We start from the raw sequence: 23010 nt of genomic DNA on the forward strand, positions 1-23010 counted from the left end.
TTATTTAATAAGCGAAGCGACGTCTCGCCTGATTTTCCCCTGAAATTTGCAACTAGTGCGTTGTGAAAAGATATTTTGTCGGCCCCTGGCAGTTTTATTAATTTGTATTTGTAATTGTTTCGTCCCTCCGAACTATTCAGCAACCTTGCAGCGCGATCCAATTAGTATTTTTTGCATGACAGAACAAACTGCGTTCAATATCAACCAACATCGGAATTATTGGATGTAACGCAGATTTAATGAGTGCGACTCGCTGGTAACAAATTGTTTTTATTATCCGTACATGAAAGTATTCGCGATATTAAAAATTTCATCGAGGGTTGAGCGTCATATTGTCCGTAGGAATCTCGACGGTGTATGCAATAAAGAACGCATCTTTGTACGTACACGAGATGGCCAGAAAGGCGTTTCGGAGTTTGTAGTTCGTGCTTTAAATGCCGACGTTTCACATACCTACCACGGCATGCATAAATTCCCGACGTCGTCGTCTGAGGGTGCTTTTCCAAAACACATTCAAAAATACCGCACAATCATTTATCACGCGTTTTGTGTCCGATGATACAAGAAATTTGACTGGAGGGAGTGCTGGAATTGCCGCATGATGCATAATTCCCTCTGCAACAAACTATCGCTCCAATGCTTCATAAATCCACCCGGTCCGGCCGTAATGTTATGCAGACATAATCTGCAGACGCCGTTTACATAATTCTAAATATTTTACGTTGTCATCATCTCCAAAGAAAATCGGATGACGTCTGGATTAAATTTTAATGCCGTTGTTAAACGGTTGATGACAAAAGCACTCAACCTAGTTAAGGTTGCGACGCTGACTAAATTATCAACGCGCCGAAACTTACAACTATTTAATTAAATTTTATTAAAATTATTACAGGCGCACGATCGACGCGCAACCATTTTACAATTTTGATGCAGATTAAATCCTGAGCAAAGATGTAATTTTTTCCCCATATCTGGTGGTTTATGACTGCAATTATAAATCCGGAGGAATTTAAATTGTTGGTCGGGGACGGCAGCTTCGCCTATATGAAGAGATTAAAAACAAGTCTCTGGATGGCGGTACATAGAGACAGTTTAGTTTTAGTATGTCGGAGACGCTTATTATAAAGTTTCGAGGGCTTAGTCCATTTTACTGCCACAATAAACGCTTCCAAGTTGAAAGGGGTTGAGAAGAAAAGGGAGATCGAATTAATGGCATCCCGCCGAACAAATTAAAGTTGTCATGTTTATATCGCGAGGGTGCAACTGTTTATGACACTCAGTGGCGGAGATGCGCGAATGTGTCGATAAAAATCACTTAAATGTGCAGCGATACATAGCACACAGCCAAAAAAAAAACAACATTTAATGCCCAAAAATGGTTTTGGGAGACGAATTTGATTACAGTAAAGATTGCTAAAGAGATGTTCACAGTTCTGGTTGGTAGACGGAATAGACATTAGTATCTTTATGGTCTACAACACTATTTTCAATTAAAGAATGGAAAATAATGTTGTGCTTTTGCAAGGGCTCGTGAATCTTTAGAACAACAGAAACACTAATAAATTGGAACATTAAATTCTGAATAAAAAACCAATACACTTAAAGACTGTAAAGCTAAAAAAAAATTAAGAACTCGTATACAGAGAAACTAAAAAAACAATAAGATTAAAATTCTGAAAGAGTAACAAATTAAAAAATTATACAACTGCAAAGTAAGGACAATGAAACAACGAAAAACTAAAAAAACTGGAAATGACTACGAAACTAAGAAACTATAAAGCTGATTGAAACACTAAGAAACAATGAAATTGAAAGTCTGGAAGCCAGAAACGTAAAAATACTAAAAAGTTTGTTAAAAGTTGCGTAACTTGAAAAAAATTAAATAGAACAGCCTATTTTTGGATTTTGCTTTTCAAATACCATTAAATTGTCTAAATAACAACATAACTCATAAGTTTCAAATGCCCAAGGACAAAGATGAAAAAGTTTTTGACCAAATTTGGTAAATTTTTGAGTTTTCTGAGAGAATCTTGCGAATCAGTTGAGTTTCTGCTGAAAAACGTGCGATATGTTTGAGTTTGAACACGAACTAATTGCGAATCAATCTTTATCAAAAACAAATCGATCGATAATTTATCCACGATTTCTGAACCTAGGTTTAATAGAAAACTTGAAATTTTCTTCGAAAACAGCGAAATTGCAGAGAGTTTGGCCGACATTTACTAAATAATCAAACACCAGTTTTTTGCTCACTTTTAATCGCCCTATGATTGGACCGGTTTACTGTTGGGAGTGCGATATCCCTCCCATACCCAATGACAAACGCTTCAATCGTCTTGCAATTTTTTGTGCACCAGATAAACAAGTAGGAGGTAAATTTTGCATTTTTATTGGTCAATTGACTCAGCTCAGGAACAAATAAGACCGGTTATGGGCCAGTCTTTCTCACAGATTTAATTCGTATAAAATGGTCGATTCTGCTTAGTTTTTGTAATAATTTGTATATTTCGACGAAAACACATTTTTTCTTAAAAAATTATTTAACAAAAAATAAGACACTTTCACACACTTAATTAAAATCTACACTCGGATTGGAAAAATTAATAATTAATTAATGTAATTGGCGAACACTGCCATTTTATAACTTTTACACGCTGAGTGGCTTCTAAAATTTTAACAATGCAGTAACGTCTGAACCTCAATAAGTCAATCACTGCGGTTTTAAGACAGTTCTATACTTAGGTGTAGACATAGATTTTGCACAACTAACACCTAGTGGTGTGAATTCTTGTTCTGTTGTTTGAATGAGTGTATTGTGTTCTGATCAAAACAATGCGGCAATCGTGCTGATAAATAAAAGCGCGAAATTAGGGTTGTCTGCGGCCCATTAGCCGCAGAAGAAGCGCCGACCGTTTCCGGCACGCGGTTTAAAGAACGTCTGGTATAATTTGTAGCGGAGCCAATGGGGTGCTATAATAAGTGCAATGGTCCATTACGAGACTGCATTCGAGTGGGGCACTTTTTCCTCTCGCATATTTTCGGAGGCGGCGTGATTTAGAAGGCCCCGGTAATAAGCCGAGGCCGCTGATTTATGCGACGACGTCGACGGAGCGGTGTTATTCTCTAGTATATTCCGGATTTTGCTGCCAAATTGAAGACGATCTCTCGCAGAAACTCCATTCCGGTGTACTTATGACGGTCCATGTTTTATGCGGCGTCTGGCAACAGTCGCCGCAAATTCCGCACCAGAAATATTCAAATGAGACTCGATTCGAATAAAGGAGATGGAGACGAAGCCGGTCAAATGTTAACTCGAGGATCGACTCGGATATACCAGTCTCAACTAAACCTAGGATTAGGACGTCTCCTTCTTAACACGGATTTTCAAGCGATCCCTCTTAAAATGAGACTGATCCTTCGCATCCGGAATGCACTGCCGAATACCCACCTAAATAATTTTTTAAATTGTAGGTTAATGCGCAATGTTAGGCCATAAACACGTTTGAGCATCAGATTTGGCGCTTGGCGAGATTAATTTGAACAAGCTCACGGCTGTTTCGTATTATGAATGAAGGTAACTTAAATAAACATCGATCGGCTCATGCAAAATGAATCGGTCGCCCGTTTCACAAACCTCAAGGTACAGACGAGACCCACAACGTAATTCCGAATTTGCCGGTAAAAAAATAAAAGGATTCTTTTGAAGCGAAACAATATAGGTTTGAGTGGATATTAAATATGTATGAAGCAATCATAACGCATTATTCATGTAAAGAGAGAGACGTGTGTCGACAGTGTGCTCTCTTTGAGACACCCGCCCCTATTTGACAAATACGTGCCGTATAATATTGCCATCTGTTTATATATTCCATTAGATATTTCAAGTATTGGGAACGTTTATCAAATATTATGCGGTATTTGAATCGCAATTTCCCCCGTTATGTCCTTCTTCGCTCCATTCTTATGCATTGTCAATAATGGGGCGGCCGCTCCGCCAAAGCCCTCATACATGCTGAAGAACACGCAGATGCCCCCAAATTAATCCGATTTTACATGGACTAAGTTAAATGCTATAAACATGTATCCTCGCTATAACACACTTTTACCATTAACCCGGAGTGGCTCTTCCGGTCGTCTCCCAACCGGAAACGACACTGTTACACAAACAGCGAGCAAAATGGCCGACAGGATTAACATCAATGCGTGCCTTGTATTTTTAAAGCGACAACCGATTGATCCCTTATTTTTCAAACGCAAATCAAACATTTTCCACACACAAGGAACCAGATTCTCTCTTTTACATCTCCATGTATACATCGACATGTCCGTTGCCCGCACTTATTAAAAGATTCAAGCAACCATCAAAATTTTATAAAAAAAGTCCACTCAAAGTAGTAGCTGTGCGACATAAAATATCAAACTGATATTGAACCGTAATAATTATTTATAAACAAGAAAACGTGCCCGCGTTTTAATGTGTCCTGGAAAATGCCAGCTTTTGTGATTACAGGTTTGAGGAGCGGTAAAATATTGTGTCGAGAAATTAAATCGATCGAGTATTAAATCTTGCAAATTGGCAGAAGAGGTAGATTTCTTAAGACTGCAAAGTTCGAATAATTAAAAATTTTAAAACACAAAACCGCGTGTGATTTAGGGACCTGGTAGTTGCATTATTCCAGTTATCCCGCAGGAACAGGGGATGTAATTCCGGCAAAAAAACATTTAATTGAACTGAATTATTAAAAGTGTTCCGCTTAAGCGGGAAAAATGTCGCACGAATTCGTGGTCTCCAAGCAAATGTAGTCGCCGGAAATTGAACCGGAGCGCTGCGTTGTGCAGAGAATGTGAGATAACCGCAGTGGCACACCGGAAGACATCTGGAATCGTCACTCAGAGTGGCTGAATCAATTTTTCAGCAATGAAACCATCTTTGTCCTTTTCCGGTGAAATTAATTAAACGGCCAGAGGCTGCAAATCCGGTAATAATCCAGGAGAAGAATAAGCACTCCATTGTAGATTGTATTAAGAGTAAATAGCGCGTTTATTGTGCAAGCAAATTCCGGAACGTTCTAATAGCAAAAAAGGTTTTAAATAACCAAACTCGAGGGTTCGTGCCATGCACAAGAAATTGTAAAGACCGATTCGGTCATTAACTGTTTTTCATCGTCACTAGTCGGCAAAAAGCCGCCTTTATATTCACGACAAAGCTATAGTCCTAAAGGATAATTAAAGAATCCACACGCGTTCGTCGTGTCGGGTCCTTTATTTCTGTCCAACGATTGTGAAATGACGTTTTAATTAGGCACGAACCGAATTTTCGTCAAGACACAATGGTTTATTAAATTATCGTGTTCTTGTGGACGCCGCTGAAATAATTCAAGTTGATTGGCGTGTGCGCAAAAAATGCTCGCCGAAATCGTAATTAGTTGCTAAACGACTAGAGATTTTCTTCCCGTTTCTGATAAAATAAAGTTCAAAGGTTGGCAAACACAACAAACAAAAAATATTTACGTCTCTTTGTTCTGCACTCTTCTTTGATAATATTTTCGCTAAAAAGAAAACGAGAAAAGACTTTTGCACTTGGTACATAGAGTGTAAAATATAATTGAGTCCCAGGTTGGAATTTTTCTCCGGTATAGTTTCGGTAGAAATGTGCGGAATGTAGTTGTGTATAGCGCGGCCATTGTGTTGTAATTTATTGCAACGTCCCAGATCAATTTATTTGGGATTCCGTTCCTTACCATTCCCCCAATTACCCGTTGAAAAATCTCTTCATTTACTGTTTGCAATTTCGCAGCTTGCCGTAATAGTTTTAGGGAACGGCTCTAGTTTAAAAGGTTTGCACCCCTAACCCATATTTATGTGCGGCTTGCTCAAATACTAAGTCCGCTGTTTGTATAAAGTTCTGTATCACCTGCGGGCTTATAGCTTACTCCGCTATTTGTATTACAAACTGCTTACTTGAACGCCACCTCGGCATCGCCCAGAATCACGTAACCACCTTTGCCTCTCCTAATCCATTTTCCGGCCTTTCAGCTATGACTCGACTTGTTTATATGCCACATGCTCCAAGACAAGCCCCACACTTAATTGACTTTATTCTTCGCTTCCAAACATTTAAATTGACCAAAAAAAACTCGATTTCATTGAATAAATATCGATACTTTATTTTCGCTTAGGAGAAATTGCAGGAAACGAAATCTATACCGTAAGTAACACATTATTCTTGCTTCAGTGGCGGGTAACTCGATATATGCTCTAAAAGCTCCGGGAAGAATATATTTTTCGTGGAATATATTTGGCGACGAACATTCAAAGGAAGTATCAAATATCGGGGAAACGATATCCGCTTGTTTTAAAAAGTCGGCGCAATCAGCAGGAAACGAATTAAAATTTTGCTTGTTGTTTAAGACAATGGCCGTTTAGGAGCTGAGATATTTGCAGCGTCTCTCCGGACTCGAAGGAAATAGGCGATAATAGTCTAAAAGGGATATAAATGTTGGGGATTTAAAAGAAAAGGCGAGTAGAGGTCAACCATAAAGAAATGTCCGAATCCTCAGGATAACGAGACTAAAGAAGGAGATTTGACTGTGGGGAGAACGAGAAACGTCGCCAACAACCGATTTATCTCGTCTCATATTTGCATCAGATTGTTTTATGTCATTTGATACGGGCACAGAGCCGTGCCATAATTATCCAACCACAATAAACAAGCGTCAGTTGCTGGTTTCCCCCCTAATGAATCGTGTTACTCCCGATCTAAACCGAATTTTGATCGAACAAGGCTTTGTCTTATGCACAAGGCCGACATTAATTGGACGTAATAACATGTCCGAAATCTGCAAGTGTTTAGCTGCAGGCGTGCATTAATAAACGCGTCGGCGGACTCTCTCTGTGATGGAGCATGCAATGAAGTGTCCGGAGGCCGAAAGCCCGCTGCCCCGAGGCGCCCCTCCCTTGAATAATTGCACATTGATGTTCCCGACACACGAAACAGTCCTGCGATACTCTATGTAAATATTAATAGCGGCGGTGTGATCGTTAGTACGCCATATTTTGTAAGCAGGGAACGTTTTAAACTAGCATTGTTAACAGATCGACGACAAAAACACGGACGCTGTGTGCATTGAATGTTGCGAGCTTTTTGGACGCCGCAAATTACGAATGCGTGTTACTGATGGAGCAAAAAGGATTTTCGACCTTGTATGCACTGCAAATGAACGTCGCTGTTGATTGATGCGCAAAAAATACAGCCTAAGCTTCACAATTAACCGAATTTTAATACGCCTCTGCCCCATATAGATGCATCATCGCTGAAAAGTACCAATAAATTTTAGATTAACCAAAAGCCCTTTAGTGCCACCGACAATAATTAAAACGAAATTATTTATAGCGTTATTCAAATTTAATCTACACCGAATTAAATTTCATTTATGTAAACATTCAGATTAAAATAAATGAAATAAAATATAGACTTGGGCATTTCCTATACATCAGGTAACTAAATAATTAAAAACCAACACGCTGCAGAAAAACAGCACGCCCTCGTGCTGGATCCAACACGAAAACAACTGACGGCGATACTCGCAGAAGAATAATGAAAAATAAACATATTCTATTTACGTTAAAACAATTTTCGAATACGCAAAATTTTTGTTCGTGTAAATATTTTCCCTCGCTAGATCCACCAAAACCCCGATTTTGGGAAACCACCAATGTTTAAAAACCTATAATTCCTAAAATTCTTGTGTCAAAGTCCGCATAATGGGGTGACGTGCCGATAATTCATTACCGATGCATGTTGTTTCGTGTCTTCGTAACAATGGATGTTCATTATCGTTACTTTTCGAGATGGATTTATTACAAGCGACACGAAAAAATCGGCATTTGGAAATGAATATTTCAGGTGCGTTCTTTTTTGAGACGTTCGGGCACCGCGGGGGCGGCTAGCCGCCAAATCAGAAATGTTATCTAGTGCGGCTCGGTGGCAGTAGATGTCGCATGGGACGCACTCGTCACGGCTACACCACTAATTTACACCGCGACCTGTGTTGTGGGAGTTGCTATGCCATTCGGAAGGGTTACATTTGGCCATGTTCGGGGATTTACTGATTAACAGCAGGGCTGTTTTTAAACACGTACTGTTGTTTAGCTACGACAGAGAATACCTTTTGTTCGCATCCGACAATGAGGATATACAAGGGGACCCAATAACAAGAAAGTAACTCTAATTGGAAGCGAGCATTGTAACATTCTGCGCGTTTTATTTTGGAAATAATTCTCGGTCGGCGATCGATTTTCGCGAAAATTTAAGCTCGGCAATAGTTGAAGCGTAAATATTTGTCGATTGCTTTTATCGACAGGTCGGCCTAATCCGGCGATTTTTTCCCGATGGAAGGAAATTAGTTTACTGGCCATATTTTTGGACGTAACTGGTGTTTCGATGAGCTCAACACGACAATAATATTAATACAGAGTTATGTCATAACCTGCGCACACCAGATCGTTGTTTATAATTCACGTCCTCTCCGCATTAACAGATCCGGCTTGGGATTACGCGATATTGTAGTTCTCTAATTCGACATTAATTTAATACCGGTTATTATTACGAAATGATTGGAATTTATAATTTATAATAACTCGGAATAGCTCGGCCAGGCGTTAATGGAACTAATTTGGATAAATTTAAATTGTAGCCGAAATGTTATATTTCAAAAACTGTCCACAAGAACGTGTGGATGCTGTGATTATTATTATGCGAGAGCGGTTCAGCTTTGACGGTGTTCAGAAATTCAAAAGGATTTGTGCTTTTCAACTGCATGTCCTACACACGATACACAACCGATTTTGCGAGGATTAAATAAGGCACAACGGTGTCAACTGTATGATTTAACACGTTTGAAAAATATTTTTTAAAATGACTGTTTTAGTATGATAAATTATTGTTTACTGTCGTCATAAACGAACATGAAACTCGATTATAATAAACGATATGTACCCCAGCCATTATGTACAGTATCGGTGGACATTTAAACGAGCGTTTTCGTGCAATTAAAACAGAAATATATTTAGTTTTCCGTTATTGTCATAACAATTATTTACGAATTAGTGTATCAAAGAATATTTCATAATTAATGATGAACGTGCAAACTCGATCATAAACTGCTTATTAACCGGTAGGAGTTTTTAGGATAGACCGCTTAATTTGTAAATCAATAATCGATAAATTTGTCGTTGTTTAATTTGTCGTCGTTCTAATTCGCGTTACAATGATGGATTCGGCCCTATAAATCCGTAAAGAAATTCTGCGAATTTATTTGAAGGCGAGCCAAATTGGCTTTCGATTGTATTATTCCGGTTCGAGTTTGATCAGATGTCGACGTATTGGTTATTCGTTTTGCTGACGTTTAATCAGATTCACAAAGAATACCCGCAGTACCTGTAGTGCTGGAAATTTTCGCCGCAAACAAACATATTTAGATTCTTGCCAATCCGAGATAAGACGGCGCGGATGTTCTCAAACCGTTTACTGATAAAACAAAAAGCTTGACAAGTGCAGCAGGGCGGTCGTCATTTCGGATGGAATTGGTCGATAGGAAGTTGGCCCATTACGGACCAGAAAACTTGTTAACAACAACTGATAAGAGGACATATTGTTTGGATGTTCGCCCATCTCATATCGCGAGATTTCATTTCAGATTTGGCAAAGTCTCCGCCGAGCGAGTTTTAATGTTGATTTGAATCTATTTGATGAGTTTTATTTATCAGATCTTTTAAATATTTCACTCCCAAGTTTGTGTGTGTTTGTGGAAATCCGACATAACGCCGGAACGCGATAAAATCTAATAGGGACGATGTTTTTAAATTTGTTTTCGTTATCTCACTATAAAGCTCGATTCGCAGCCGCATAAATCACAACTTGCCCTCTATTATTTACCGACCGCAGACGTGCGACTCTACCTAACTTCATTCGATATATTTGGAAATTCCATTTGTCGACACCGTCATAAATTCGCGCGAGAGCGTCTTAAAAAATGTATCGCCATGCATTTACCCTCGCACTATCCGCATAAATCCGGAGCGGCTTGTTAACCCATATTTCAACGCTCGCAAAAACTCATCTTTCTTAAATGATTCGGATTGAACGTAACGACACGCCTAATTTACGGCCCAGCCAAACGCCCATAAATTAAGAATGGCACTAACACACATATGAAATAGAGAGATGACCGGATAGTTTTATGTGCAATCACGAGCATATTCCCCCAGCATTCGTTATGTCGACCGGACGGATTTACAGGACAGCAGTTATCCTCGCAGTTGAAGCGAGTTGTAGCTGATATTAATTTTAGAATGACAGATAATCAGAGTTCCGACCACAATAGCGTATATTGTTCGCTGGCAGCATAAAGGACGTCAGTCCGACAGTTTACTGCTGACTTCTCGACACAAGTACTCCCCATTGCACGTACCACCACACTTCCTGCTTACAAACCTTCCACCATGTGCATTGTTCGATATTCTAATGACGTGCTCGCTCCCCCTCCCCCCCAACCAACAACATTTTATAAGTGACTAACCCGGCGCATCCACCATTTTTTGACCGATGCCACTTTATTTGTCTTGGTGTTTTGGGGCATTGTTTAATTAAATTTGAGAAAAAGGAAAGGTGTTGGGTCGTGGTGGGGTTCCGGTTAGTCGGATGACAAGAGGTTGTCTGCAGGGAAGAGAAGGCGGTCGGTCCGGCCGTTAGTTTCCGTCACAGGTGTGTCCCGTTTGTAAATTCAGCATTCGGCGTGCGATTTATCGCTCGGGGTCTTAACGAGTTCTTGAACAATGGTGCGGCTTCGGTTGAAAGCGGCCCGAATTTGCGTACACACTCGAGTGTTCAATCCGCGGAAAGAGATAATTTCTTTCAATCTGGCGGTCTGATGGAGTTCCGGGAGGCGAAGCTGCGTGAAATATTAGATCGCGAAGGCACAATGGATCGTAAGCGACCATCGCAATCGACTTAAGAGCGTCCCATATTGAAAATCACAGACAAAGGTACGTTTTCAATCTCGTGCTTCCACTCGGTGATTTGATTTGTTGGCAATCGAGTCCGCTCCGATTGTTTGACTTTTTATTTGCCCACATCGCTCCGGCCAATATCGCCGCTTATAATACGGGCCAGGATTCGGATCGATCCTTCGTTAATTTCCCCAGTTGAAAGTGTCGCAACTTTGCGGCGGTTGCATGTATTGTAAGCAGCTAGTCGGCCGTGAGACTGATAATAGCCGAGACACAATGGAACTTCCACGTTATGCAATCCCATTTTCCCTGCATCGACATTAATACGCTGTGAAATTGTTAATTTTAACGCGCCTATCTAAGACGCTTAATAGGAATTTGCTCGATATCCTCCAAGACTGCACACAAAACTAATTATCCTTATCGCCTCTTAAGTACATAATAACGTCGGGTAGCATGCATAATGGGCCGGTCCGTGTGTCTTTGTCTGTTTAATATCCTGCCTCCTGGCTCACCAGACAACACACTCACCCCACCGCAAAGATCACAAGGACTACACCCACATGCACCAGCCACCCACTTTAATTAAATATTACTAATCACTACACGCATGTCGCAACGCCCCATATAAAGACTAATAGCCGAAGATGGGAGAGATGATTGTTCTCAGATTACGGTAACAAGAGAAGGCGGCTAATAATCCCTGCCAATGTCGGATTTGGTCCGGGCAACGGTGCACTTGTCTGTGCCACCAGAGATAAGCGGCTTACCGTTTGGCAACAACGCCGACGAAAGAATCCTTCGACGACCAAAAATAACACCAATGTACTGATAACTCGACAACAATACACACGAGATCGATTTTTTACAATCCCTGCACCTCATATTATCCCAGTTCAAACCCAGCGGTTTCGCGTTTATTAAAGAAACCGTCAAGATTGTAACAATTTTATGACGCATCATTTTTTACTACGCCGATAAAATAAATAGAATCCGTTTTAATTTCGATGGCAGTGAGTTCGGGAAATGCCTTTGTAATTGTTATTTTACTGCGAAGCTTGCCGGCTTTAAATTAAATATAAATCTTTACTGCTTTCATCGATTGCTTTCGCATTCATCGCCGGTTATGGCAGGCAAGAAGCCGAATGATAATAATAATGATATTAAGTGGAATTCATTCGGCTAATGAATGGCTCGCCTTTCGACCGCTGCGATCGATCGCTCACTCGTCAATTATTTATCGCGCAATAAAATAATGACCCGAGTCGTTAATTTTATTTATTTCTTAATTTACGACAAGGGCGTTGGTATAATAATCCCCTGATTATAATCATTTCCACATAGGTTGTGTATTTGTTTTGTAATGTTCGGTCGTTGAGCTTACATCACGTCAACACAAACAAACTCTACACTAATTACAAATTTCATGCTTCGATTGTATTCGACGATCGGGCGAATAACGAAGATCAGCATCAGCGAGTTGCACCTCATTATTAATCTTTGAGTTTCCTTCAATGGCTCAGAAAAACCGCTTCAGAATAAATATGGTAATGAAAAGCGATTAGGGCGGCTTAAAAATGCCCTCGTTAAAATTCTCGCCGTGCGAGCTTTTCTATTTTGATTAGTTATTAATTAAGGAAATCGTAGCGTAACTTAATCTGTTAGACAATGCTTCGTTTCGTTAATCAAGAGTTAGCTGAAGTGAGAACAACACAGCGTTGCATGGATTTCCATATTATCTGAAGAGCGCTCGAGCTTAAAATTTCAAAGCAGAGTCTCATTACTACTAGTCTAGCTTTGTCATGAATTAATATCGACGGTTTTTTAAACAAGAAAATGTTCATTTTCATGCAGTAATGTAAAATTCTTGTTCTCCCATCTCGGGACTAATTAACGAGATACTGAAAAAATTCAGGTGCATGAAATATTTTTAATTACAAGTCGCCTAGGCAACTGCAAACACAAACTGTTTAATTCCGGAAGTGGAAATAGTCTGCTCCTGCTGTTGTACAACACATTATAAAATTTTCTCCAGAGGGAGCACCGCGGCACTCGGGACTTTACTATGAAAATAAGTAATTTCATAGCTTGATACGTTTTTGTTTGAAAGGAGAGAGAATACGAGTTAATTAAGTTCGTCATGTTAGTGGGGATGTTTCGCCCTTGGTAGTGTCGTAATGCTATGCTCTAGTAATATTTTATATGGGAGAGGGTTCATTACGAGCTGAAGTAACATATTGAATTCTGCGGGGAGCTCGGACCCCAAAATGCAACGAACAATTGACGTCTCCTGATATATGTGTAGATCGCAACTGCGTCGCCTGTGGCTTACTGATAATGCCCTTTGGTTTATTTTGCTGCGCGATGTTTGATATACCTCTGCGAGGGATGATAAATGACCGGACGAACACCGTACAAATATTCATACGTTCTCTAATGATTTTAAGCTCCTGAAAACCGATTCGGTCGAGATACGCACCCTTTCCTTGCCGACATAAAATGCCAATCCCTGTTGCCTACATTTGTGTATATGGACATAAATTACACAGGCGTCTCGTAAAGTAATAAGCCGCGATTGCTGATACCGATCTGATAAGCGGCGAAATCGTCAAAATTTAATTAAAACTAGCGTTAGTTCGTGACAGAGGTCGTTAGACGCCGCAGTTCCGATGACAATAAAGCGCAATAATGTTTAAACGTATGAATTACAACAAACGACCTTAAATACTTTTTTTCGTATAATTCCCCTCCATTACTCTGGATTAAATCACGCCGCCGTCTGATGCACTTTGTAATAATAATGCCATTTCGTTAGGTTTTACGATGATGGCGTATTAATTGCCCCTGAAGCACATACGCCGTTGTTTTCCCCGTTGCTTTTACCCGGTCGGAACGGCATCGACATAAAACCACGTGTAAAATGGCATCGAAAGAAAAGTACTGCTCAAAATCCGACCGGGGGGCAGTAAAAATCTCTGTAATCATTCCCCGGGTGGTTATGACTCAAGTAGAGTGCAATAGGAGGGCTGTGAGTGGACTGCGTCGTAAAACAAAGGCTCCTTCTGCCGGAGGCATGCGTTCGCACTCTACACAGTTACGGCTCTTCACATCGTCAACACGGCACCGGGTTTTTGACGCCCGAAGAGGCCACTTTGACCCTGCGAAAGCTTCGTGTTTGCGAGATAAATTTCACTGGGGGTAATTGACGATCGAGTGCATGTACAAACTTGAATAAACCATACTTCCACTCACAGGCGATAACATCTTCATGTGTAATTGTCGACGGCCGACTGACTAGAGGCCATACGGGCCCGGACGTAATAAATAATACCTCAACAATAGCGGGCACCCTAATAAGTACACATCTACGACTCCTATTCATACAATATTAACTGGCGTTTTACATGCATTTGTTAATATTTCACGTAATTCGTTCGTGCCCGAGGCTGATAAAATGGTCGTCCGGCAGGAAAAAACCTGGTTTGTTTCGCGCCCTGGGCTCCCTCAAAAGAGAGGGGGAGTTTCAAAGGATTCTTCAGCGACATAGTTTTGTTGTGTCGCAACAACAAAAATTAATTATCTCGTCATGACTGAGAGAAACGTTCAAGTCGTATTCTGCGGCAAAGACCCAAACAATTAAAAACTTTGTCCAACGTTTCTTCCCAATTACACAGTTTCCGTTAGAGCGATCGTAATAAACGCATTAATGAAATAAATCTCTTTGTCTCTTAATAGATACATAAATAAAGTCGCTGCTATTTCTCCGACATAAAATTTAATTTCTTTTTCGGTATTCATTAAGCGTAAATTAATTACGGACGGCACATGACGAGGTCGTCTCTATTTGTCCCCTGTCGGTACGTTAGCGCTAGTTTCTATACAGAGCCCGACCACAATATACTCCAATTAAGAACAATGAGAGATAATTAGTTTGATTGGAGATAATTAAAGCATCCCGATGTCATGAGAAGCACTTTGTGAAAAATATCAGGGTCCAGATGTTAACTATTATTTTAAACAGAACAATTGCACCTATTTTCGCCAGCTGTCGTATCGATTTTTCCTCTCAAGACCCCAAGAACAAATTTACGCGATTTTTGCTAGGGGACTCAGCAGTCTATAATTAAAAGGGTGACTCTCCAATGGGGAAGTAATGTGAGCCGGTGAGGGTAGCATGTGCTCACCTGTTCGGTGAATCATCGTCCCACTATTTCAATCTACATTTATGAGAGAGGGTGTTTCGGGGTAATTTTCATTAGCCGCTCAAGTGTTTCCAGCGGGATTACCTATCAATTATCATCGTAATTGCTGATTAAAGGCAAATAATTCAAATTCGACCGAGTGCTATGTGAGCAACGGTATCAACAATGATTGGGTGACGTCACACGTTTCGCTTTATGGAAATGGGGGTTTATGACACAGACGTGCCGCCATTTTTCCAATGCGATTGGGGTTATTAAAAAACGAGGAGATTTCATGCATTTTAATTCGTTTGCTTTATTCGACCATTTCGAGCAATCAAGGTGCCGAGAAAGAAATATAAATCTAATTGGAGTAACGAAATTAGGTAGATTAAAGCTTGAAGCTTAATTTCGGGTTGTTACAACTAGATAAATAACGACGTCCTCCGACACCAATTTAATAAAGATAGATAGCGTATCTTAAGAAATGTAACAATATAATTACTCGGGATATATCTGGAGCCGTTCATTGTCCCCTAAAGTCGTCTTAGATGATATTAAAGGGGGAAGTTAACGTATTGTCACAACACCCTAGGAAATATAGTGGAGAACACACGAGGCATGGAATCGGATCAGCGCGAATCGATAAAAGTTGAGGAATTTCGTGCAGGTGTCATCCAATCAAGCATCCGGCTGCTAATCTGGCGAATGTGTCTTTTGGCCGAAAAGCGACCAAGGTGATGCGATGTAATTTAGTCAGCAATCTGTAGCTGTAATATATTTTCTCATTCCGGCGACCTGAGCAACTCGGTGGCTGTAACTTGGGGCTCCGCTATTTACTGCTACGAGTTCGAGTTCTGACGTGACGTATTCATACTCATTACTCGACGTTTCACCGCCGCCTATCGCGCCTTTGCTATATTACTATGCCCTGAGGAAGGGTTACACTGAATTTACAACTTGCAACTTTGCAGGATTGCGCTTTTTCCCCACGACCGCTGTCTTCCCCTCGGCGAAGGAAATTCTAATTTTTACTCCAACTTTCATCATTTCCACACTTTCCAACGCTGTTTGCGACCATTTATATCCGGTATCGCGTTTATTTTCATTAGCTCGATCCCACTTTGGAAAAATCGAGGAGACGGACGATAAAACACAACCATATATTTAGCCACAGACGTGTCAAACCACTATAACTTTTACCACATGAACGCAATAAATGCCGCCGCTATAGTCATCACAAAATAATTAAACAATATTATTTTAAGCACGACAAGTTTCCGAAATTTAACAAAAACTTGCAATTTCATTCCACGTTGTTTATCCGGCTCGAAGGACCACACTAATGCGGCTATGCACGCGTGTCCACAACTACAGTCAAATCTCTCTATAGGACACCTCCTATAAGCGGACTGCTCTGACAAACGGACATTTTTGTTAGTCCTGTTTTGAGCTAACGTATTTTAAATAAACTCTCACATAAACGGACGCAAACAATGCACTTTTGATCCTTGAAAACAAAATCTCTCCTTTAAGCGGACAGCATGCCATATGCTCATGTGTTGTTATTATTATGACAAACTCTCAGAAAATTCGAAAAATTACATAAATCAAGTTCATGTTTTATTCTAGAGATATATTAATTCAAGTTTAGGCCCTAGAAAAGTATAAAGTTATACGAAATAATATCGTGATACCACCCCTTTAATAGATTTTTTTAGTTTGTGTGTATATAAACTTTGGTAATTCTCTTAAAAGGACACTTCCTTTAACCGGACAAAAATCATGACACGTTGATGTCCGCTAATAAGAGATTTCTCTGTATTTTGAAACGCAGAAAAATAAAGTAAAACTTAGCAACAAAAAGAAGGAACTCATTTTCACCGTTAATCTAAAGCCCAAATAAGTACCAATTTGTATAAGTAGAAATTAAAAGAAAAAGAAAAATCCTTATACGTATACGTTCTATCGACTGTTTGACCTCTTTGGGGTTGAAATTACCAAAAAAAACCTAAAGACACATGTTTCTTTTTTTTTACTAAAAGTCCAAATACCAATTTTCATGGATATAACCAAAAAAGTTACGAATTTTTATACAAATTTTATTACCTCATTTCGAGTTGACTTCTCGAAAATCCTTAAACACGTGGTTCTTCATTTTTGACCAAAACCCCAAATACCAATTTTTATAGATATAATTTAAAAAATACCAAATTTTCTCTCAAATTTTGAAAACCTACTTAACTCTTTTAAGGGGTGGTTTTCCTTCCTTCTTGGTAGATGCCTATGTTATGAAAGCTATCTACCGTGAAATTTCCATGTTTCTATTTTCTTTATTCTCTTGTGATATTAGTTTCAATAATGTTTGTGTTCTTTTGTCTACTGAGGCTATATTAGAATAACCGACTTCATTAGTTGCAAAAATCACACTTTTTAAATTTTTAAAACACATTGCTTGGTGATGTCTAAATCTAAAGTTTACAGCAAAAGTGCATAGAAAAACGATGTTTGGTAGTTTTTTTTACAAAATTAATATGATATGTATTATCTTTTAACAACTCCAAAGCACCTAAAGTGTAAATACCTAAACATTTAAAAATGGTGGATGCGCCGGTTTTACAAAAATGACATGGTAACTTGACCTTTTTGAAGCATCACCTGCTCGGACTGAAAACTTTTAGTGATAATTAGTCCAAATAGAGACTGAGGTAACAAATTCTGTTACCAACCATGAATTCTACCTCTTGGTCGTTGACTGGCCGATTTAGGTAGTTTGGGAAAATTTTTGAGCAAGACCGAAGTCTAAGAAAGGGTAACAAATTGTTGTCTGTGGTAGGTAATATTTGTGGAGGCGTGTGATTAGTGTGAAAAGTGTAAGTGGATGTGGCGCTCCAGCAGCGAAGAGTTGGCTTTGTATGGGGTTCGTTGTTGGCGGTGTGACTCCGGTGACTCCGGTGCCACCTGTACGGCGTTGTGAGTGCGCGCGCTGGTGCGGGGCGTGTTGGGTGTCCCACACAGAGGGTCGATCATCAGTATTCGCGCAATGCTCGTGTCGACTATATAACGGCGGTGTGGCGGTCGCGAATCGCGCAGTTCCGTCTTGCTCCTCCAGGTGAACTCCACAGGTGACGCTCTGGAGGCGGCACGCAATGGACCCGACTCGCTTAATGAACTCGCTCTCGTGAACGGCGCCCGCGAACGCACCCGAAGATCGGAGCTTTCCTCCGGCAAAAAGTCGCCCGAACCCTTTTTGCCGGTAATGTGCAAGCTTGGCACGGACGGTGTAAATGATCTAACATATTTCAGCGCTTTGCCGAGATTAGCGCAGCTTTGAGTTGGGCGCAACAAGTCACGGTATCTTCGCCCATCGATGTGCTGACCCCCAGCATGGATTATGTTAGCTCTCTCTGCTGTCTTCTCGCCTTCGTCCTCTACTACAACACGCTGGATGCCGGATTCGTTTACGACGACCGGTGAGTAGGCCAGCGGGCGGCGACAAAACTTGCTGATTTTTCACAAAAATAAATTCCTAATTCATAATCTGGCTACTAATTTCATAATCCGCCCGACTTTTACATGAAAGGAATGCGTAGGTCTTTTATATTTTGATGCATTAAAAGCAACGAGAAATTCGAACTAATTGCGGATGCCTGTCGAATGCTCCGCGTAACAATGTACCAAACAGAAAACAAATAGGATTTTGCTAGATACCGGAAAATTGAACTGTATTATTATACACTGCCGCTCAAGGAAAATAGAAATGGTTGGAAATCACTCGTGTGAATTTAGCACACACGAGAGACACACACATTGTAAAAGCTTAATTTCCGTCGACTGAACTCGAGGCTTAGTTCAGACGAAGCGCATTGACGTAAATCGCCTCCTCTTTCGCTTTATGCTCTGTATTCATCCCACATTGAATGCAATGAATATAAATGTACACACATTTTCAACCACCTAAATATTAGCAGCGAACCGAGAAAAATCAAAACGTCACCATGGGCACTGACATCAAAAGTGAAAACCGTTTTACAAGTTATTCCGATCTAAAGTTGGGAGTTAACGTCATAACGCTTTTTGTTTCCCGTTGTTAGAAATGTGAAAAGTTTGCACTGAAACGTTTCGTTACATTTAGCGAAAAAACAAGAATGCAAATCCATTGGCACGTAATTGTTTTTAAGCCTTGCAGTGACTTAATTCACTGGAGCATAATTGTGGGGACCATGGCTTTGCACCAACAAGAAGAAAATCAGCGGCAACCGCGTCCGTAAACTGAACCCGGTATCGGAAAATCGCTCCGAACGGTCAATTGATCGGCTTATGGTCCGCGTTGCGGTCTTGAAATCTTCATGTTTCATTCGAGCATCGCTACGGAAACGCAGCCTGGAATTTTTATATGTTGGGCAACCTAGCTATTGTGTTTTTAATATTCAAAGAAAGGGAAGAGAGTAGAGATCAAATTTTTGCGTGCTGTATCAGTTATGGAATCAGACTGTTGGCTGTTCTACACAGACGCACTTTGTACGTGTTATGATTCTCAAACGGAGCCGTTCAATTAAATTCTGTTGGCATCGTTTGCGACCGACAACGGGCGTGTATACACGCTGTGTTATTGCCGCCGCCCCTTTAGGAACCCCCTTTTCATCCGCAGTAGCGGCCTTTGAGACGTCGCGCTACAACCGAGAGCTTCTCAGATAGTACGGCCGCCCCTTTGTGTAATGATAATCTCTGTCTCCCCGAACGCCACTACCTTATTTCCTCACTAAATATAATCCAACTTCTTAGCGACAATATGCTACAGACGACGAAATCAGAATTCAATGGGACAAGTGGAGGTGACGGCTGTATTCCGTGACGTGTGGCGGCGGCTGTCTATACACGCGAAATTTAAAATAAGCTCGTGCTATTGGCTCTTTTGAATCCGAATTCAATCGTAGCATCTGATTTCCAACTCAAAGTTAAACTAGAAAAAAAGAAATGGAATAGAGGCCGCGCCAGCGACTTGCGAAATGTCAATTGTGCCGTTAAAACTCCTCAACCAAGTTAAATTTAACCGGAGATCGTTTTTCTAATTATTGTTTGTTCGACGTCGGCAAATTTATCGGAGAAACTTTGGACCACTTCGCATAAAATTAACCACGTGGAATAAAGAAAAATCAGATTGATGTGCCCAGTCATTATCCGACCTTCGAAACAAATTGTTTCGCTAAAAATTTCAACGATTATGATTTATGCACTCCCGTGCAGATTGTTCCTTCAACGCCCGAATTCCTCCTCCAGAACCATTTATCTTCCGACTTAATTAGCTTCAGGATTCCGTTACGCAAAAAATAAGTGTGACAAGCTAGTGTTATTCGAAACGGAAAAATGCGTGGGTGGTAATCGTTATTCGATGAATTAATATGTACATCACGTGCACGTTAAATTAATTGCGTCTACATAAAACTTCCATTTTATTTGAACGTTTGATGGAGAAAATCCATTTAGTAAACGGCTCGTATGCCGAAGAAGCAATTAAATTAGGTATCTGCTGTAGACCCAGAAGTGAAATTGTTACACAAATAACTTAAAGCTCCGCAATGGAAAAGCTTTTACCATGCATTTACCACAATTGCCATGACCACGACATATCCAAGTTAAGACCAATCGATTTGGTATTTTCTGGAAGCAGTGCTACAAATTGAGTGTTAAAAAATCAGTTCACTCTAACAAGCCTGATACGGCCATAAATTATGAATTACGTTCCTTTGACACGATCCATTATAGCAACTTCATTTTAATTTTTTACGCCTAGCAGTTAAAAGTAGAACTAGCCGCGATCAATATGTCAATTACACGAGTTCGAATATTTACGCTTACAACATCGCGTTTGTAAGCGATTACTGCGAGGAAATAATTACATCACACAATAATTAAAATATGCAGGTGGTAACGGGAAACCCATCAGTGGCAGAAGACGCAATCAAAAGACAAATTGCGCAAATTAGAAAAATTTGCATCTAAACGACTTGGAAACAAGCATTTTTTGAAACAGCCAAACAAAAAATTCTTTGAACCCTCGTCACTTGTAGCTTCTTGGCCTAATCGATTCCGGTCATGATGACACCGAGGTCGTTCGGACATTGTTTTCGACATGCACAACCTGCACGTAACACCGATACGAACAACAGCCTGTCATTAATGTCGTGCATGTACTAGTGGTCATAGGCCATATTTCATTGCATGTCACAATGTCGCTATAACGAATGTTGTTTCAATTAGGGCTAGTTAAGCAGCGACATTCGCTCGATAATCAGTTAAAGACGTCGGCAATTTTCTGTTGCAGGCGGGCGATTCTGAGCAACCCCGACCTGCTGCCGAAGACGCCATGGGCGCGCCTCTTGGAAAACGACTTCTGGGGGACTCCTCTCAGCGACAGCGGCTCTCACGGCTCGTATCGTCCGCTGTGCGTTCTAACCTTCCGCCTCAATTACCTTCTGGGAGGTTTCCAACCGTGGGGCTACCACCTCGTCAACGTGCTTTTACACTGTCTTGCTACGGCCCTTTTGGTCAAACTGGCAAGACAAGTGCTTCCGAAATCAAAGTCTTCAGTCGGGCCTGCCATAACCGGGCTGATTTTTGCCACGCATCCCATACACACGGAAGCGGTGGCTGGGGTTGTGGGCCGAGCTGATTTGGCAGCATGCAATTTTTATCTATTATCGTTCCTAGCCTACGTTACGCATACTAAGCATAGAGATTCGTTTTGTTGTTATGGTGGTAATAAAGAAGACAATATGAAGCAGCTTAGAACTTTGAAGTACCAGAAGTTTGTTTATAGTCTGCAAAAAAACGTTACGAGTTGTAATTGGCCAAAGAGGTTGGGAGTGAGCGAGGCTTGTAATAAAAACGTCGTCTTCCGAATGCATTTGAAGGAGAAGAATGAAGCGTGTTGTTTGAAAAGTAGAGTGAGGCAATGGATGTACTTGGGTCTGTGCATTCTCCTGGCTTTGGCTGCGATGCTGAGCAAGGAGACGGGGATCACAGTGCTGGGGATGTGTATGATTTACGACTTCATTTACTGCCCTTCGTTGAAAAAGGCAAGTATTTAATTTTTTTCTAATTCAAATTCTTTGGAGAGGGTGTATTCTTAAGCCCCTTATTGTGCGCGATAAATTTTAATCTATGATAAAGCAATTCCGTCGCGACCCACTTTTTTATCTACTTCCATAGAAGTGAGCACCGTTAGGAAAGTTGGAAAATCCCAAGCGAATTGATTGGCTTTACGTATCGGAGTTGAAGTGCTTTACCTTCGAGTTTAGAGTGGCGAAAATGAATTGATTTTCTTCGGTAACTCGCTCCAACTTACTAATCTTCATAATAACTCAGATTTGTGAACTCGCCGGTCGATAATTTGTCCAAGTGCAGCCGGTATTACATTTCGATCACGAAACGGCCATTGATCCTGCTCTTCGATGCCGAAGATTCGCAATAAACCTGCAAGGGACACTCTTCTACGTGTTAATGTGTCACGTTCGACCCTATCTCCTCTTGTCGTCCGGTCGTCTGCTCTCCCAAGATTGGAAAACTTCGCGCCAGATATATGGCGTTGCAAATGCCGCAAAAGACACTAAAAACAAGGCCGGCTTTCCGGCCTCGTTAACACCTAATGGGAATCTCGACCCAAATCGCTAAATACACACTTTTTCATTTAAAGCAATAATGGAATCCCTGAAACGTGCCAAGGTCGGAAAGTTCTCAATGGTAATTAATTACCGTCAGCGGTATGAGAAACTGCGGCGTTATCGCCCGTGTTCGACTCCCGTCCGATATTAACTCG

At 40.6% G+C, this 23010-nt stretch overlaps 1 protein-coding gene across 2 annotated transcripts in view; it reads left to right on the forward strand.

The window, feature by feature from the left end:
• Positions 1 to 18198: 18198 nt before the first annotated feature.
• Positions 18199 to 23010, forward strand: part of LOC660168 (protein O-mannosyl-transferase Tmtc2) — a 33429-nt gene continuing 28617 nt past the window's right edge. The window contains exons 1-3 of one of the 2 annotated variants that reach the window (XM_008193592.3): positions 18200 to 18447; positions 18498 to 18664; positions 21517 to 22270. In XM_008193592.3, the coding sequence (XP_008191814.1) occupies positions 18579 to 18664; positions 21517 to 22270 (840 nt within the window). In that variant the 5' untranslated portion in view covers positions 18200 to 18447; positions 18498 to 18578. Of the gene's footprint in view, positions 18665 to 21516; positions 22271 to 23010 lie in introns of both variants that reach the window. The other variant, XM_015979379.2, reaches the window with a different exon arrangement.

The sequence above is a fragment of the Tribolium castaneum genome, chromosome 9 (genome assembly GCF_031307605.1).
Source record: "Tribolium castaneum strain GA2 chromosome 9, icTriCast1.1, whole genome shotgun sequence".
Classification (NCBI taxonomy): domain Eukaryota; kingdom Metazoa; phylum Arthropoda; class Insecta; order Coleoptera; family Tenebrionidae; genus Tribolium; species Tribolium castaneum.